Raw genomic sequence first — 20,177 nt, forward strand, 5'->3', positions numbered from 1 at the left:
TCGAGTATGCAATGAGTCCCCGCATGACTCTAACCACCTTTTTGCATTACCAGCTAACCCCCTCCTTACATCCCGACCCCGTCGAAATAGCACGTGTCCGAGGCCTATTGTTGGATATCTTCTATGACAACTTATCTCAACCTTACCACCCTAACGGGGACAAGGTACCCGTTACAAGAACAACAAAAAAGGAAAATACTTCTGAATTGACAGTCCTTAACTGGATAAAATTCAGCGTCCGTTCCGGTTCCGTAGAATCGGTAACGAAAAATAAAATTTATGAAGTAGAACTTTTGACGTATAGCTTATAATTAACTACTAATGTAGATTAGATTATCATAAAATAAACATAACCATTTATTATACTTCTTCTTCTTTATTGGCGTAGAAATCGCTTACAATTGGATATTCCAAGCGAAGCCAGGTCTTTCTCCACCAAGTCCTTCCAACGGAGTGGAGATCTTCCTCTGCTTCCCTCGGCGGGTGCAGCGACTTTCGGAGATGGAGTGTTTTCGTTCATTCGGATGACATGACCTAAACAGCGTAGCAAAATTTTATGTAATTCGCTGAGCTATGTCAATGTCGTTCCATCGAATGCGATATTTGTCGTGGCCAACGCGCAAAGGACCATAAATCTTTCGCGTAACTTTTCTCTCGAAAAATCGCAACGTCGACTCATCAGATGTTGTCATCGTCCACACCTCTGCACCATATAGCAGAACGGGAATAATGAGTGACTTATATAGTTTTTTCTTTTGTTCGTCGAGAGGGGAATTTACTACTCAATTTCCTACTTAGTTCGAATTAGAAATTTACCATTAGGGATAGCTCTCATATCCGACATTTCTCATAGCTGGACAAATTTCATGAACCCAACATTTTCGTTACTATTTTCAGACAAAAGTACTTATTATAAAGGATATTAGGACGTTTCAATGAACGGACACTGTGCTGTCGTACTGACTTGGAACAAAGTCTTGAGTATAATCCTGATTTTCTGTTCGATTTGAAGGTTTTGGCACAGGCAGTTCAGCACCATACAGGGTGAGTTTGATAACCGGAAACCAGTTTGGCTACTGAACTGCAAACTGAACTTTTTTAAATTTATCATGCTTTATTCTATATTATTATCGTACCGGTATTCGTCAAATTATGATTATATTCAATTATAAATACAATTTATATCAAAATTAATTGTATCGTTATTTATCGATAGCTCAGCCAACACATCACTTGCCGTTTGAAATGTCATATCAAAACGGAAATGGCGAAAGTTGACGAGAAAGGAATATCAGGATTAGTAATGAGAAGAGGTGAAAGCAAGAATAATAGAAAGAATAATAAAAATTAAATTTTTCGCGATATCAGTGCGATAATATCTATACAAATCTATATTTAGTAAATATATTTCTAATAAAATGGAGATAAACGTGCAAGGTGCACCTAAAATATATTAGAGTTTATGCACTATCTGGCTTAATGAGAATTTGAAAACCAAAGCGGAAGTTCATAAATAGAGATAAGAACATAATTTTTATTCTGACGACACAGCAACAGCCAACTCATATACAGCAACAGTTGCTGCTGCAGTACTTTGCATGGCTTTTTGGAAAAGCAATCGCTTAAGCTAATCAAATTACTAAATTCACTGTTGCAATTGGAGGCTAGTGGGTGGTGCATGCCAAGGAGAATAAACATGACTTCAGCCGTGGATATACAAATTGGTTCGGCACACAATTTGAATAAAATCGAAAACTTCTTCAAAGATGTGTCGTATCGTGAAACTATTGAGTTCAGCGCTAATTTTAACACGCGTTTGTGTTTAGAACGGCGGCTCCGCTTACCATTTTTCGATCCACAAACTCGCGTTGCCCAAAGTCATTCACATCTATTTATGGACAAAGGGCAACGAATGCCGGGTTTTCGTCAAGGGCAAATATATACATATCCGTCAACACGTTGGCGTAAAAGCCGGCGACAGTATCTTAATAAAATGTATAGGTAAGTGATAACTTGATTAATGTCAGAATGAAGTTATCTTTCATACACAGCTTAAATAAATAATATATTAAAAACGCTTATAGGTTTCCCGATCGGCCATTTCAAGCCTTGCGCAAGGAACACGAAGCACTTTCCGTTACTGGCATAGCCTCGCCATTAGTCAGTTCGAGTATTGCATCGACGCTCGATTCTGATATAAATGGTACACTGCTTGATGAATCATTATCCCTGGGCGCCGCTGGTGGCGATACATCCGACAGTAAAGATAGTCAGCAACTTGTTATGCAACAACAACAACAGACACAAGCTATTAAGGAGGATATGTCGAAAGAATGGTTCTATGATGACATTGAAATGAACGAGTTGGACGCAATAGAAGAGCCTAAATCGCCTGCCGATGACGAATTTGACTATGATCCCCGTTATGGCAGCAAAAAGCGACGAAAACGCCGTCCAGGTAAACGTGCCTCCACTACTACCGCTGAGGGCGGTGGTGGTCCTGGCCGTCGTCGTGGTCAACGTGGCCGCACGTCAGCTTCTGCCACCGCTGCCGCTGCAGCTTTATCTGATGCCTCACTCTCCACATTCGATACAGCTGACTGTAACAGCAGTAGCTTAACCGGTGACATTGCAGCAACACCAACCTCGACAACTAGCAGTGGTCGAAAACCGCGTGGCACTGGCGGCACACGAGGCCGACGTCGCACAAAAACCAAAACCTCAAATATCTGTGATCCACCCAGCCCGGGTTTGAATAGTGAACCACCGTCCTTCGAGAGTGCTGCAGCGCTAGTTGGTGTCATGGGTGATTTGGCGGGTGTGAATGTGAACGATGAACAAGGTGATTTAAGAAATTATCGCAAGTTTCTGTAACAATATGACAAGAATGTGAACTGCGCGAATATGTGTGGTGTTGTAACGGATGAAAAGGTTAAATCCGAAGCGAATTGTTTGTTGGATATCTAGTTGTTGTACACATACCACTTCGTAAGACCACACAATGCAACGTACCGTTTTATACCTTGTTGTCTGTTAGCGTGTTATTTATTCACATAAGCTTACACTATAAACCGCAATTTTTCTATTATCTTCAAAATGCGCACATTTTCGTTTGAAAACTAAATTATTAAGTTCTGCGCATGAAGAACTCAACTAAACGGAATTTTCGTTAGCTTATAATATTTAAAAATTTGTTTTTTTTTTTTCTTACACTTTCCTCTAAAATTTTTATGAAAATTTATTATTTATATGTATGATATCAGACGCATGCATTTAAAATGTATACCAAAGCACAAGTAACCATGATTTAGAAAGGTAACAGTTATAATTTTTTTTGTTTTCCTTTGTCATTGTTTAATATAATCACTTGAAATTCGCAAATCGATTAAAATAGAAGATGAAATTCAATTTTCCCTAAAGGTGGCTATGCAATGATAGATTTGTTGTTATTTTTAGTACAGACTTATAAGCTTGTTATTATACATATTTACACATTTGCAGCAATAAACTGAATAATAGAGCGCTACATGCATATTTTTGTTGTTGTAAGCAATCCAATAGCATATTCCAATAGTAAATTTTATTTTTGTTACTTAAATATTCAACAACTACAAAATAGTTAGCAAAATGAAAATATTTTTTGATTTAAATATAATATATTATCTATGTGCAAAATAAATGCATACGTTGTATATAAATGGCAAGGAATTCTTCAAAAAATATACATTAAAACGGTTTCTATTGTATAAAATACAATTGTAGATATGTATATGTAAAATATCTATAATTTTCAGAAAATATTTATATAAGCGCGCTAGGTAGTACTAATACAAACATACATTTAGATATGTACATATGTACATGAATTGAATTTTAATAAAATTACCCGAATTAATAAGTAGTTTTACACAAACAAAAAAAAAAAAATAATATTTGAAACAAAATTTTACAAAAACAATTTTTGAATATTATCGATGTGTGAAAGTCATATACAAAAATAAGTATTGCTATGACGTCATTTTGTAATTGTTATATGAGTAAAAAAAAAATTATTTTTATTTAGAACTTACTTTAATTACACTTAGCTGTTTCTTCATAATTCATAGAGGCGTTGAAATGTTATATATTAAGCACTTTTCACACATTTACCGTTATTAGCTATTTATATATAAAATAACCAACACTTTGTCAATTAAATTTTGTTTTAAGAGTCGCTGTGCTATTAATTACTTGAGTTATACTGTCCAATTAAATATTTTCATAATATGAAAAGGAAACAAATTTGATTGTAATCATCAATTGAAAATAGCAATAAATATGGAACATTAGTATACATACATATGTGACTTTTTATGCAAATTATACCAAACAACATTGAACATTTTAGAATTTATATGTAATAAATTTATACGCAAATTGTAAAAAATAAAATATGCACATTTTTAGTTATCAAAATTACTCAATTGAATGTGAAATAAAAAAAAAAAACTTATAAAATAATAAGCTTGTTTGCATAAATATTATTGCTATGAGTGAAGAGAGTTCGTTTAGCCGTCTAAAAACCACTTTGGCTACACTGAATTGCATGGCTAGTACTATTGTACCGTTATTTTAGTTTTTAGAACATTTCTTAAAAGTCAGTGCATTATTTAAAAGTTGCTGGAAAACATTAAGCTTCTTCAGATAAACAAAACTCCAAACAACAATAGTTGGCAACATCATTCAAATATGTATATTTATTTACATTTAGAATTGATGTCAAACAAATATTTAAAATTGTATGTGAATTCATTAATTTACATGCCATAAGTGCATTAATATAATAATTTCTACATGCCTTCATATTTATTATCTTTTCCTTAATGCATTCACAAGCGAACATACACAAGAAAAAAAAATAATAATATTAACATCAAAAAGTTGCAGTTAAGTATTTAGCACAAATATGCGAGGGAAGTCGCACCAAATAATTGCCTGCCACATAGAAATGCCAAATCCCAAGGGACTGCGTGCTAAATAAATCGTAAATATGCGGCGACAAGATTCTCAAGCATCTCGTAAATCTTCACAGATGAATATGCAAAAGTGCTCATACACACACACTAATATACTTATATGTATATCGAATGCATTAAATGCCTATGGCTATAAAACACTTTTAATGTGGCCGTAAGATTGCAAAAAAGCATAGTTGGACACCATTAAATGATCATCAACATAACTTTTCATGTTGTGGTTTTTGCATTTATGTATATGTAGATATTCCAAATAGTTTTTTGAAATTCGTCTACATTACAAGAATGGAAACCATGAAATGAGCTTTTAAAGGAGATTGTGTAATAAAGAATGCAAAGGTACATACATACCTTGGTATTATGAAAGGGCTAATTTGGAGAATAGATATACATACATATACAAACTAAAATGGTTAGTGTCGGCTCTGTTCTATCGCCTCTTGACGAATGACACTCCCGTCCAGTCGATATTGGGCATAGAAATAAAATGCTGTAGCAATGGTTTCAAGATATTACGACAATATTTTATTTTCTAACACCCAAAGTTGTTGAGATTGGCGAGGACATGCGGAAAGAAGTGTAATAATTATTAAAATGAGATCACGAATAGAATTCGATAAGAAATTGCAATGATCTGCTGTTATTATTCTAAAATGTGAGGTTAAGTTAGAGAACTATTTTCATCATAATCGGTTATTTGGGGTTTCCCTTGTATATATAGCACTTCTTCAGTTGATAAATATAACTTTTAAGTGACTGAACTTTATAACTGACCACTTTATAAATCAGCATTTTCTACAAAAAAAAAAAAAAAAAAACAAAATTGGAGCTAGTGTCCCTTCAACTTCGATTATTTGACAGTCATCAAAATTGTAGCTTTACAAATTAATCGTGATCGTAATGATCACTGACTAATGTCGATAATATCCCATAATTAATTTGTTATTTGACTAAATTAATGGGCTGTCTTAAGCAAATATAGTAGAACGGGTCAATTAGTATGATGCTAAAGCAACCAAAATATTACTAAAATTCTCAAAGAAAAAAGCTTTCCAAAGTTACGACGTCACTCTATTACATTGTCGTCATCGCCATGCCAACAATGTGGTGTTCCCAATAATGGTGCCGGCGCCAGCTATGAGTTATTGCGATCCGGCTCGCTGAAGAATTCCGTAGTGAAAGTGGATGGCAAGGTGTTTGCAGGGGTGGATGTACTAGCGCCGATGACACGCATTTTCTGTTGTTGTTTTGGGTTAAGGGAAAAAAATAAATAAATAAACTTGGGGGAAATGCATCTATTTTAAGGCGCTCAAGCATTAACACACGGTACTGCTGCCTGCATTCCTGCACTTCAACTGTGTTTAGGCGCTTATGATTGTCATCAGCAAATGTAAAAGCAAAATGCAAATACAACAACTACACGCACTCATACATACATATAACTGATGTGTGTGTGTGATCTTGCGGCGCGCGCCGTCCATAGTTTTGGCAAGAATGCACCACGTTTTTGGATCAACATTGCCAAAGTTAAGTCATTTGGCGTTGGACTTATTTTTAGCAGGTGCGCCGACGGCGACGAAGGCGAAGATGATGACGCCGGCGGTACAAAGGAATGCGCCGATGCTGTGTTTGTTGTTAAACATTCAGAAAATATCTAATCGTAAATAGCAAATGCGACTAATGAGAATGATGCAGACGCAGCATTTAGACACCGCCGCCAGCACTCAACGATTAAGTTCAACAAACTAGTTGGCATTTGGGTATTGTTTTGATAACAATGCGTGAGGTCAACAATGGAAAGCGCAACTGTGATCTTTTACACTTGAAAAACTGCCAATACTTTACTCCCTTACTTGAGCAGTCGAGAAATAGAAAGGGAAACGCTAAAGAATTTCTATTTTGAAAAAAATTTAGCATCGAACATTGAACTTTGCGATTGCTTTGATTATTTGAAACATGAACTTCACATGCGCGATTTTAGGAATTCTTTGGCAGCCAGCACACATGATACTTCGTACCAACTTTCGACGTCAACAGGACTAGAGCACCGAAAAATGGCTGTTGGCCGGACTGTCGTGCAGCCATTTCAGTTTCTGGGTGGTTGTAGGACCGTTATCACTTCGTACATTCCGAAACCTCGAATCTAGAACTCCCCTTTCGGCGAAGTGTTGTTAACATATTGAAGAAGGTTATAGCTTTATTTCCGGTCTTTGATCACATCACTTTTATATCACAATGTAAGCTCATTAAAGCAATATACAGATACTGATATAACGAAAAATGTATATATGGAGATCTATACAGTGGACTTTTCCAAATTTTTAAGGCACATCTCTTCCTATTTTCAATTTCCAGCAAGCAAGGTTTAGTGAAAAAAATTTAGACCTGTGTTTCCTCTATTACTAACTAAACTTAAAGTATTGTGGTAAAGAATAATATACGAAATGCTTTTTTTTAATAAAAAATACTACATAAATCTACAAATTTGCAAAACAAAACTAATAAATGGATTTCTTATACGCACATACGCACAGTTACATGTCTAGCTTATAGTACTCATTCACTGTGTATAGGGAATTTAGGTACGACAACATTTGGTGGAATGTGGAATTTAGCGCACATTCACTAAAACGCGCCCTGTGTGCTCATTCACTTACCTAGCAGCATCAGTATATCCGTTTGTGCAACACAGCCAGCTGCCACTAGACATCCACGCCACTTAGCCGTTGGCTGCGCACGCTCTCGTTCGATTGAGTTGTTTGTGTTGAAAATTAAAGATCGCGTAAATCCGTTTGGGGTTTTTGCACTTCGCCTCTATCGGCGCTTCAATTGCAAATACGTTATAGGTGTATAAAAATACTGCGGATTATTTTTAAAGTCAGCGTGCATATTCGCATTCTTGCATATCCCGCACACACAAGTATCGGCGCGTACAAACGAGCACGCACGCTGCAATGTAATGCACTAACAAATTTGAATTCTCAAGCGGAAAATATTTCAGATGTAAAATTAGTACACAATTAGCTGTATTATTGCGCGATGATATATCTCAATTGCTTGCTTTTATTAGTCATTTCAGAATTTATGCATTCATTACCGATTTTTATTATAAGCATTTATTTTTGGCTATAGGTAAAGTGTTGAAAATATAAAGATATTTTTGGTATTTTTTTTTTCTGAGATTTGCATTAAGAATATATAAATAAATGTAGGTAAATTTATTAGTCATCTTACTTGGCGGCACTTAACGCTGTGTCATAGATAGACATCCTCGAAAAACTAATGTAATCGAATTGCTGTAAAAATATTTGTTTACACTGAAGGAAGCTCGACTTTCTGTAGAAAAATTCAATATCATCCATCCATCTAACCAAGAACCAATTTGTTCTGAATACAGTACTTACCAACTTTGCCTAACCAAATTAATTAATTTAATATAATATATACACAAGTTGATAACAACTATTCACTCAATAATATCAAAATTTGTTTCTTTGCAATACAATTGGCATCCGGCGCGAAATTAAATTACCGGAACTCCATAAATATAACTTGAAACGTCAATTTTCATTTGACTGCGGAAATGTCAAGCAATAAGCTCAATAAACATGGCTTAGCGTTACCAATCGGTTTTGAAACACGTATTTGCGCAGCTTGTTAAAGCGGGGTAATATTGCTTTGAACTTATACTTCACACAGTTAATAAACAAAAAAAGTTTTTGAACTTAGTTATTTGAGTAATTTCAATAATATTTTTCCAATAAAATTGATATGTTAACAATATTTATTTACCACCTTTCCGCTCAATTGACATTTCCAATAGTGAGCCATAGTTGCCACTCGTTTGTGTCTTAATTTCCACGCAGTATTTGAAAATGTCTCAGTCAGAAAATGCAACTCTAATTGGTTGGCAACACCGCAAAAATCCGCAGCTGTCAGCGAAATGGCGCTGCTAAACATGAAGAGAAAAATGTTGAGGCATTCGAAAATCGCTCTTTGTACGTGAAAGGTGGAATGAATGCAGAAAGCGGACGTTGCACAAAACATGTTTTCTTAAATCTAAAACTGATATAAAGTTTTTCGGGATTAAAAAACTATCGGTTTGGTGAAGAAGTGAATTAAGTGTTATTTGAAGTGGAGTAAACCGATTGAATTGGTAAAGTTTCAAAATAATCGTGATGTTAATTTGAGAAATCACATTCTGATTAAAAAAAAAAAAAAAACTCCGTTTGCTTGCTCATTCGCTCGCTCGCCCGCCTTTCGTCGCGTTGCGTTGTTTGTGAAACGAAAAAAAGGAGAACGTGCAAAGAAGAAAATTGTACATAATAAGTTGTAACTTCACTCCCTGCTGTTAACAACAATTACGACAACGATTTCCTTAACCATATTCTAAGTGTGAAATAAAATATTTTGACTATTTCCAAATCGAAAGAAGGGTTTGTGTTTAAGCTTGTGCATAGAACACATTCTGATTGTAGTGGAGACAAAATTTCATTTATGAAGCTAGTTAGTTGAAACTCAAAAAATGTTGAGTTAACCCACGAACGTACCAAGTGTAGAAACGAACGTACGAACAAACGAATGGAAAACGAAAGCCGTAAAAAGTAGAAGATGTAGCAGAGCAAAAGAAGAAGTGGTTAAATTGGATGCGAAATAAAACGTAACTGGTAGACAACGAAAAATATAGTATACGTACAAAAAACAGTGAGGAAACATATCAGTGAAGCTGAAGAATAATTTAAGACCAGAATAGCAAATTTGAAACAAGTTTGCATTCGTTAAATTACAATACAATTTGTGTGTTTTGTGAAATAGCAGTGTATATTGGAAAACAAACGAAATTCACACATCTCTGATTCATCCTAACAAATATAAAAATATTAATAAATAAGAAATTTACATTGTGCTCTTGCCGTGTTAAATTCTTGGAAATTAACTCCCTCATATCACAGAAATAAATAAATTTAATTGAAATACATATAAAATAGTGTCGGCTCTAAAGTTGTTACTGCTGTATCAATTAGTTTGGCCTAAAGTCAACGAAAATAAAAAAATATTACCTACTTGGAAATAATTTAGTGTACGCGTGCGCGCAGCGAATAAATGTTTCAAAAATTTTGCTAAAAAGTGTAAAATTTAAACGGGATTTCTTATATTTGCATAGCAATTTTTCGCATTTACTGTGAAGTTTTACTTCGCTGTGATTTTAAAAAATAGATAAAAAATTTTGCAATTTTAACATTGAACGAAAAGTAAACAAAATGTTTACGGAAGGCATTTTCCCAATTGGTGATGGCCTCTTGGACATCAATGAGGATCGGCTAAAAGAGCTGCTGGTTGCGGACGATATTAACGAAATATACGAATTGGAACAAACACCATTTGCCAGGTGAGCTTGCGCATGTAGCAGTAGGAGTGCAATTGTTTTGTAATATTTTCTGAATTGTGATTTGTCTGTGACAGTAATGAATTTCGAAATATTTTTTTACCTAATGTGCGCAAATATACATACATACATACATATGTACATATATCAAGCTAGTAGTATTCCTCATGTCTGATTGATTATGTTATGAAAACAAGCCTTATGAAAAATCAAATCGATTCTTTGTTTTAAATTTACGATACTAGGTATATTAAAAAAAAAAAAATTGTGGTGTGCTACATTTGTAGGAGTTTCCGAAAAGTGTTTCAAGTAAAAAATAGAGAAAATAAAGTTGTTGACCAAGTTTTCGCTCCGATACAGATAAGAACGGTATTTAAAATTTAAAAACCGGTATCATAAAATTTTTAATAAATTCCGTCATTGCTTACTTTAAATCAAATTTGAAAAACGCTAAAGATAACAATTAGCAGAAAATTTTACGCTGCCTCTTACCACAAGAGTAAACAACGATTTCGCGTTTATACACATTTGTAGTAGCTAGAGGAACATTATTGGAAACATATTAGGAATGTATGAACCTTCGTACATACATACATATACATATGTCTATGTATGTGTGATTATATGTGCTATAACTGGTTAGCACACAAAGCTCTTTTAATACCTAGTCTTACCAACCTTATTGCTGGCAATCAACGTCCGCAAAGCAAAGCATCCATTCATTTAGCCAAGCAAACTGTTAGTCAGTTGGACAAATCAAATTGCCGTAATTCTTTTTATATGCGATTTAATTTTGCTTTGTTAGCTATTTTTTGCAAGTTGTTGTTCGGTAGCTGGCGACCATGTTTTTTGTTTTGTTATTGTAGTGCCATTGCTGACTGAAGCTGTTAGTTTAGCACAGTCACATTCTAGTGAAACAGTCAAATACCTTTAGCCAGCAGTTATTGTACGCATATGTTATTGTGAACATACAAATGTACATACATAACGTGCATATACATATATGTATGTACATGCATAAATAAGTGTGCAAAAGTACCTTTGAGCGTTTCAATTGCTTTATCATCATTTTTAATATCACTTCTCTAGTGGTATTATAATTGTAGTTAACGGTTGGAGTTTTATTTTATATTTTTTTTTATTAAACTACTTTTGAGTCTTTATTTGCACAATCTGTTTTCTGCGCAACAACGCAAGTTAATGTTCCTCATGCAAATATTATTAATAAAAAAAAAATATTTTTATTTAATTTAAAAAAATATATATTTTTAAATAAAATAAAATTGTAGACTAGCATTTTCTTTTATATGTTGTCTGTGGTTWGCATTCTTAGCCGATATTAGTTTAATTTATATACATCACGCAAATTAGTAGCTCTAACAAAAAAGTGTTAACAGCTGGTTTTGCATTGTTGCTGATTTCTGTTTGTTTACTGGTAAATATGTTTGACATTTTGGGTTTTTACGTTGTTTCCTCACACTTTATTCTGTACCCTTACTGCAGCTTCAAACTTCGTGCACATATGTAAATATGTTTTATTGTATGTATATACATATGTATATTTGTATATGTACATACATAATGTATATAAATTAATATGTGTACACTTCGAGTTTCTAACCTCGCTTTTGCATCTTCTCTGTCAACTGTAAAGCAACTAAGCTCTAGTATTTACGAGTCGTTGGAATTTTATCAGCATGAGATAATGGGCATGCAAATACAAACTTTGCCTGTATTATTACATATATTTGCGTTATAATATATTCCATATAAATACAAACAAATAGAGACAAAAGTGAGAAGTTGTGAAGATAGACTTTATTAAAAGAGGATATAACAAAAAATACATTCTTTTGTGAGTTGAATTTTTAAAAATATTCTGCTAAATTTTGAAGTTGATTCGGCAAATAGCTTTATTTTATTTCCAATTTTTTTCCAACCAAAACTTGAGTGTAGCAGCTTTCAAGTCAGCGGCAGTGTTAATCAATCTCAGCTTTTCAACCTAAAAATATTTTACAGTGCCATGTTATGCACGCATAAAATAATAATTACATTTCTGTTAATCTGGCTGCACATTACTTCAGCTGCAATTTACATTTTTAATGAGTTTATGCATAAATAAAATAACAGCACATACCACATATTTGTCAAAATGCATTAAATTTCATAAATGAAATTAAGAACAGCACGACAGAATATTACAAATCGCTGACAACAGGAAGTCAATGCCACCACTTGTGGCCAATACATGCGCGGTGAGTGACGTGTTGTCGTTTGGCGAGCAGCGAGTGCGTGTTTACATAGCTACTTCGTTTCGACTGTGGGCATTGCTATCATATTTTCTAATTAAGCCAAGCTTGGTAACCGCTTTGACAAGTTACATTTGTAGACACTAAGAATGAAATGCACAACCTACTATTCGCGTTTGCTGAAATGTTAGCTTAAACGTCTTTTTAATGAAACTCGGTTATGTTTTAGATACAAAGTTAAATAAACTGTATATAATGTTTAAAAATGTATCCTACTGTTGACTTGACTAAAATATGAATAACCAATATTATCGTCATCTCAAGAAAATATTACAAAACCTAATGCCTTTCATACATGTAGGGGGCGGTATCAACGGTACTGAGACATATACTAAATGACCTTCAAATGACATCAAACGAATCTAACAACAACATGCTAAAATCCAAAAATGCAAACTATTATCTGCTTTTATTATTTTCCCTCTGCATTGAGGCCACAAAAAGGCAATTCAAACCATTTCAAATTTTAATTTCAATTCAAAAATCTATAAACTGTCTAGTCTGCAGCAATGTCTTCTAATGTCTTGACAAAAACCTGCTATAACAAAGAAGCTGCCAAGTAAAGGTAGATACATTCAATGGCTGATGTTGGATTTCGGCTACCAAAAGCGAAAACTAAACCAAGCAAAAGCAAGAAAATAAGAAAGAAATCCATCAATGGCATCGACAACAACAACAATAACACTTAAAAGAAAGTCGTAAAATGAAACTGCAGTCCAGTTTAAGAGTGTACTGTGCATTGCGACGCGCCGGCTACAAGTCCATGCGGTCTGCTGCTAGCGTCACTCGAGCTGGTCAGACAACGTCGTTAGCAGCAGAAGCACCGGCAGCGGCAGCAGCAGCAATAACTGCCACTCCAACTTGAAAGCCACAACAACAATTCGCTGCAGCTAGCTGCAAAGCAACAAGACAAGTACAATAAACCAGACCCGGCTCAACCAGTGCCCGAACGAGCGCGGACAACTGCAAAACAAGCCACTTTTTTGTGTTGTTTTAATACTTTTGATATATATTTTTTATACTTTTCGCTGCTACCTTTTATTTCATTTCATTTACTTTTTTAATTTCTTTGTAACTTCTTTTGTATTTTATTTTTGCATACACAATCTTTCATACTAAGCCGAATTAGTAAAGAAATTGCGTTAATTCACACATAAACTTGCCCTTTGCTTAACGACCAGTTATCTTTCATTTATCGTTCTTTGTGCGCTTTGCAATTCTTGCTGTTTGCTGTAATTGTGTTGAAGGCGATGACTGCTCTTCTCCAAAGTCTTCGGAATGTGTCGGTTTTCTTAATTTTTTATCACATCAGCTGTACAATGTTTTATAAGTTCTAATATTTATTTTGCTGCAAAAACTTGCATATTTCGTTCCTCATTAGTTTTTATTTACTCGTCGTTTACTTGTCGTTGTTGTTCTGCTGATCGGCTGCTGTGACTGAGTTCGGCGTAACTTTCTGTTCTCGATTTGCATACATATTTGCACATGTTCTTACCAACATACATTAGCGCAATTTACATACATAAATATATATGTATGCGTTGCAATTTTCATATTCTGTCATAAACTTCCTTTCTTGCCTCGTGGCGTTTTTATTTGCTTTGCATTTATGTAAATCTCCGGTCTGGTCGTTTTCTGTCAGTGCAGCTGACCAGCTGCTCGTATGTATATATGTTTGTTTGTATGTCTGTTTACCTTTTGCTTTCGCAAAACTGCATGCACTCCTCTGATTACTCATATCACATATTCGTGCTATTGGCGAAGTAAGGGTTCGACTATTCGATATGGATTACATCCTTCTTTACTTTTATACATTTTTCTGCAATTTTATACCCTCAACAGGGTATGTTAATTTTTTAACATCCAGAAGGAAATGTTAGAGACCTTTTAAAATATCAATATGTATGCATGTTCAACTTGACGAGTTGAGTCGATAACCCTGGTCTATCGATGAATACTTGAAATAATCGCTCAGTTTTTGTGGCATCGAATTGAAATTTTGCACACGTGTTTTCCTCGCCAAGAAGCGGCTCATCTGTCGAAACTGCCGATATCGGACCACCATAGTATATAGCTGTCATACAAATTTATCATTGAAAATCCAGTTTTTGTATGGGCAACTCTTTTATTTTACTAGATATCTTCAAGAAATTTTATATAGATTATTTCTAGAAACAAAGCTATAATTTCCGACCAAATTGTTTAGATCGGACTACTATAGCATATAGCAGTCATACAAACTGATCAGTCAAAATTCAGTCCTCGTATGGAAAACTTTTTTATTTGACAAAAAATCTTGAAATTTTGCGGATATTATTGTTTAAGTCGAAGTTTTAGTCTCTATATAAATTGTTTTGATCGGACCGCTATAGTATACATATGTATATCTTCCCTTATATTCTTCAATAAAAAAACGTGTTTTTCATTAAGCGCCAATTAATGAAAATTTACGCGCTCATTTATCAGGTTATTGCCACCTGCAGAATTTCATCGGCCATGCCATTGACTTTTAGCTGAAAAATTTCGTTAATGTTTCGGGCATGTTCTCGCTTTTCTTGGTGCCTTCGCTTTCCATTCAGAAATACTAAAACGTCGTCGTTTGTTGAGTATCGTTGAATGTTTGTTGACGTTTTGCGCTTCTTACATCTACTTTTTGCCAGATATTTTACTTTTTCTTTAAATTTTGTACCAACTTTCGATTAAAGGTGCTCCGCGTACTTTATATGTTATATTACCCGGTACTTTATATGTAATATTACCTCTCTTATTCTTATATTATGTATTTTGTATTGTCTGTCCTCATTTATTACAAATGTTTTGCGATTTTTTTTTGCGTTCCTGATAACTTCTCCATCTGTGTTGTAGTTTATTAAAAAACGAACAAAAAAGCAACAAAAACATATTCTACGTGTTCCCTGCAATCTTTACTACTCCGATTGCTTGCTTCTTTTCCACAACTTTTTTTCTGTTCACTGCTTGCACCCTATTTTTTAACTCTTAGCCGCAATCACTCGCCGTATGTTTTGTGCAGCACCTTTACATTTACCTCGCATATCTTTTCTTTTTCTATAACATACATCCATACTAATTTCTTTCCGCCTTTCTTGTGAAAAAGTTGTGTTTCTACCGCAGTTTGCTTTTGTTTTTGTAAGAGTCAATTTTGCGTGCCTATCAGCAGTTCCCTCACAACTAGCGAAGTCACCAAAGCGGCCAAAGCAGCAACAGCGTATTGGCGAAACTTCTGCATACATATCTCTGCCGTTTGCCGCTTCTTCTTATTTATAAATTTTATATACCATATTTTTTATTGTTGTTTTTCTGCACCAGCAACTTCTTCCCGTCACTTTTCAGATTAGCCGTGCTGCTGAATGCTGCCACATAAATACATATGTACATACATACGCTGCACTGATTGTGTAGTTGCTTTCCTGCCTGCCTGCCTGCTTGTMTTCTGTTGCTGCCTGCATAACATGACTCGTTGTTGTTATTGTTTTTGCTATGCGCTGATTTGCCTGTTTTGGAGTCTGCAATTCCGCGTCCAATGACTGTGAAGGTCGTTTGCTTGTGCGCTTATGGATTCTTAACCACTTTTCAGTTGTTTTCTTTTATATTTTACTTAATTTTTGCTTTGCCGTTGCGATTATTTCACTTTTCTGCGTTATTTTACTATCAGCGCACGTCAGTTGCCACAGCTTTCAGACTCACTACATACATATGTATAACCTAACATTTTCTTCTTATTAGTTTGCATTATTTTTTTTGCTGTTTTTGTTTTTGTTCACGTTAAATTCTGCAGTGTTGATTTGTGGAATGCGTTTGCATGTTAAGTGGCGAATATACGTTACTTTTCAATAAAAACAAATCCGCCACTCAGGAAGTGGAAAATTAAGAGACGACCAGTGTGTCGCGAAGATGGGGTGAGTTCGTAGTGACATGTTGAGTAAACGAACGAGTAGAGGAAGTTGCGTGTGGGGCTAGACAAATTCGTATAGCCAATTCTAAGTTTATGATTCCAATGGAATGAGGTGTATGAGTTTGTTTTCGAAAAAATGCCGAAAGTCCAAAGATTCGCATATTTTTATCGGAGAGATTCTTTGATGTGTTCTAAGTGATGTTTATCTTAGATGGGTTTTGAAAGTTACTTACCCCGAAAATGGCATGATCTTTTGCACAACAAACAAATTCACAGGCTGTCGCTATTTAAGGGGTTTTATTCACATTCGCATGTGGGTCTGAAAAAAATCGATTTTTTTTTTGTTTTATCAAAAATCTTTTTCCTTCGACAATTTCATGATAAATATATCTAAAAAAGTAGTCTGAAAATTTCAAGTCGATTGAACCAGCCGTTTCCGAGAACGCTCCTCTGGAAAACACTATTTCGAGAAAAACTCAAAAATCTTATTTCTTCGACGATTTCATGACAAATTTATGTAAGATAGTTGTGTGAAATTTTCAAGTCGTTCGCTCCAGCCGTTTCTGAGAACTGTCCTAATCAAATCTCAAAATACGGCTTCGGGAAAAACGTGTTTTTTTTTGAGTTTCGGGACTAGAAAGACTAAGTTAAAAATTCTTACAATTACAACCATTATCTTGAAACTGTTGTCCCAATCAACTTTAAGAGAACTTTTTTGGAGAATGCTATGAATGAATGGATATATTTTACCCAAGAGAACTATACTTTACTTTACTTTATGCAGTTCAAATAATAACATTTTATAACTTTGTGCACCAATTTTCTGAACTTTCCCAGAACTACGATAATTACTGTCCGTCTGACAGTTAAAATGAACTGTTTACCCAAAATATATACCATTTAATGTCGAGTTGCGACACAAGCAGTACTGTTAAGAATATTTCGCAATTTCGGTTACAAGACAAGAATGAAGGGAAAAATAGTAGGAAAAGAAACCCGACATGAAACGAGCCAAGAGACAACAGCTGCCGAGATACAGGAACCCATAACTACACAGTCTACATATAAGAGGCTATGTAGACATACTGCTGTGAGTCGCTACACACATACATGTATATTTATGGGGCACCTGAATCTTAGCAGTATGGTTGTTTGATCGCACTCAGCTGTTCGGTGCCATTGAGGCGAATGCAATTAGCGCACGTAGGTACTCGTAGGTACAACTCGTAACAGGCCAATAACCTTCTTTCTCTTTTCGCACTCAACTCACCTTTGCGACGACCGAACTAAGCAACAACGCAACAATGGTCTAACTAAGAAGAAATTTTCAGACAAACCGACAGACAGACGGACATACTAACATACACAGTTTTAAGACAAAGGCGCTCAGGCGGTACAAAGAGCCCCCGGCAGATTGTGCACCAAATGAACGTCAAAGAGGGGTAAGCGAAAAGCACACACGTTGCTGAAATGGCACGGCCACAAGAAGGTTTTAAGCAGCATATTCATAATACGAAATACAAGTACAAAACAGAATTACAACACGTCTATTTTTGTTTTTGTAGCTGATCGCATTATTTAACTACACAATTACATTTTAACCTATGATGTTTACGAATTCAGCACCTTGGTGCACAACTGTAAAAATTTCGCAATTTGTAAAACAAGCGCCGTGCACATAACTGTTCTTCATAATATATTTTACGTTAATTCTTAAGAAATCGAGTTTGTATCTCCTTTTACGATTGTGTTTTTCATATAACCGGTTTTATGGTTTGATACGTTGTTGTTGTTGTAGCCAAATGTAATTTTGAATTCATGTGAGCATTGTAGTAAAAATTAGGTTCTGTAAACATGAGGTCTTCGGAGATTTTGTTTATGAGAAGAAAGGTAAAGAACGTGAGCGTGAAGGAAGAGCATCTCCCTAAAGGTAGAGAGCTAGACTGGATAATGTTGCTGGGCTTCATTTTATATAAAAACAAGAGAAAAAACGAAGCTAGGGTATTACCTAAATATGTAGGTGTACTTTTCTATTTTAATTTTTTTCGGTCATATTATCCTAAATTGGTCCGATATCGTCGGCAGTTAGTTAGGGAGAAAAGGACGTGCATCGCAAAGACTGCTGCTAATCACCCTGATCATTAAYAGGGTTGTTGTTGTTGTTATAGTGGCAGAAAACATTCCTGAAGTAATTTGGAGGAATGGTGTTGAGTTGACAGTCTTTGGACGGCTAAACTTCAGCTCTATTCCGGTTACTTAGACTTGACTGCGATGGGAACAGATCATTTATAGATTCTCCGACGTTGCGGTTTGGGTTTTATAAACTTTGTAGCACACTTAATATACTCTGTTCAGTATATAATAAACTAAAGACCATTGAAAATATTAGTTTGCCTTATACCATTCTTATCAGAAGATTTCGAACCAAGAATAAGTCTCCTTATGCTAGTTTTAAACTGCAATTTCTTGATTGAGCAATGTCATTCTTGCTTATTTGTAAATAAAACTACCACCAACTATCGATTTTCGATAACATTGTATCACAAATCAACTGTCATAATTATTTTCGTGTGTGCTTTTATATTTGCTTTGCTCGAATTTAAATTAAATTTGCACTTCATATCCTGAATTTAAGAAATTCGTGCTCAAAACTAAAAAAAATACTCTAAATATTATTTTCCATTGTTGCTTGCCTGCCTCAAATGGTATTCAGTTAGGACATAACTGCTGCCACCCACGACATTTCTCATTACTGCAACCTACTTTGAGTTATTTTGGCGCACAAATTTCATTTCCTTCTAATGCCTGACACTTTTAACAAACGACCTAGAAATGAGAGCCCCCACCACCACACCTTCTACAAATGATTGTGTGTTTGTAGACGCCAATGTACGCGCAAGTTGGCAAATGACGCGTGCGCAAACACCAAAAAACCAGCCAACATTTGGAAAGGACATTACGAACTATAAGTGACGCGGTGGTTGAAATTTCAAAATATGAAAAGTTTTATGCTATAAATGGCGCAGCAACAGCTGGAAGGCTGACCTAACCTCAATAAATGACTGTTGTAGGCGGTGCAAGTGGTGGTGGTGTGGTAATGATATGAAAAGAAAAACAACAAATTTATACACACGGAGTTTCGTGGAAGTCAGACTTTTGTGTTTTCGTTTTTGTTTTTGTTTTTGTTTTTCTTCAATAAAGTTTACACACAACTGAAGTTGCACTAGGGAAAGGAGCGCAAGTTGTGCAAGTTTAGCATTTGCTTGGCTTTCTCAGCTTTGTGTTTGCTAAATATTGAATAATGTCCGGAGTAACGAAAAAATGATTGAATAAGTCATACTTTGTGTGGCTTTAAAATGTCGTTTAATCGGGTATAAATAGCCGCAGTCATATGGGGTGCTGAAATCAGACGACAAAAGCAACAAATAATGAATTTGATTATGACGTCAAGGCAAGCGGACGAGGGTGTGTACGGTATGCAAACAAAGATATTAATACCAACACACTCATGCCATTCATGCAACAGCCGAACATAGCGTTAGATGGTTGGTAGA

The 20,177-nt window shown here is 35.0% G+C and overlaps 2 protein-coding genes across 2 annotated transcripts in view; both read left to right on the plus strand.

Moving 5' to 3' along the window:
- The first annotated feature begins 1,305 nt into the window (after positions 1–1,305).
- LOC108967548 (zinc finger protein DPF3) lies at positions 1,306–3,526 on the plus strand. The gene is made up of 2 exons (XM_018931040.1): positions 1,306–2,001; positions 2,085–3,526. Exons 1-2 carry the CDS (start codon positions 1,679–1,681, stop codon positions 2,872–2,874), a joined length of 1,113 nt encoding a protein of 370 aa, XP_018786585.1. The 5' UTR covers positions 1,306–1,678; the 3' UTR covers positions 2,875–3,526.
- A 5,483-nt stretch (positions 3,527–9,009) lies between these two features.
- Positions 9,010–20,177, plus strand: part of LOC108967546 (death-associated protein kinase related) — a 189,830-nt gene continuing 178,662 nt past the window's right edge. The window contains exon 1 of the mRNA XM_018931038.1: positions 9,010–10,404. Coding sequence (XP_018786583.1) covers positions 10,277–10,404 — 128 coding nt within the window. The 5' untranslated portion in view covers positions 9,010–10,276. The remainder of the gene's footprint in view (positions 10,405–20,177) is intronic.

The sequence above is a fragment of the Bactrocera latifrons genome, unplaced genomic scaffold (genome assembly GCF_001853355.1).
Source record: "Bactrocera latifrons isolate USDA-ARS-PBARC rearing strain unplaced genomic scaffold, ASM185335v1 scaffold_19, whole genome shotgun sequence".
Taxonomy (NCBI): domain Eukaryota; kingdom Metazoa; phylum Arthropoda; class Insecta; order Diptera; family Tephritidae; genus Bactrocera; species Bactrocera latifrons.

Excerpts from the sequence above, each read along its gene's own strand:
- LOC108967548 (XM_018931040.1), top strand. The coding sequence starts at position 1,679 with ATGCCAAGGAGAATAAACATGACTTCAGCCGTGGATATACAAATTGGT. Across the intron at positions 2,002-2,084 it reads TATCTTAATAAAATGTATAG|GTTTCCCGATCGGCCATTTC; the intron begins GTAAGTGATAAC and ends AAACGCTTATAG.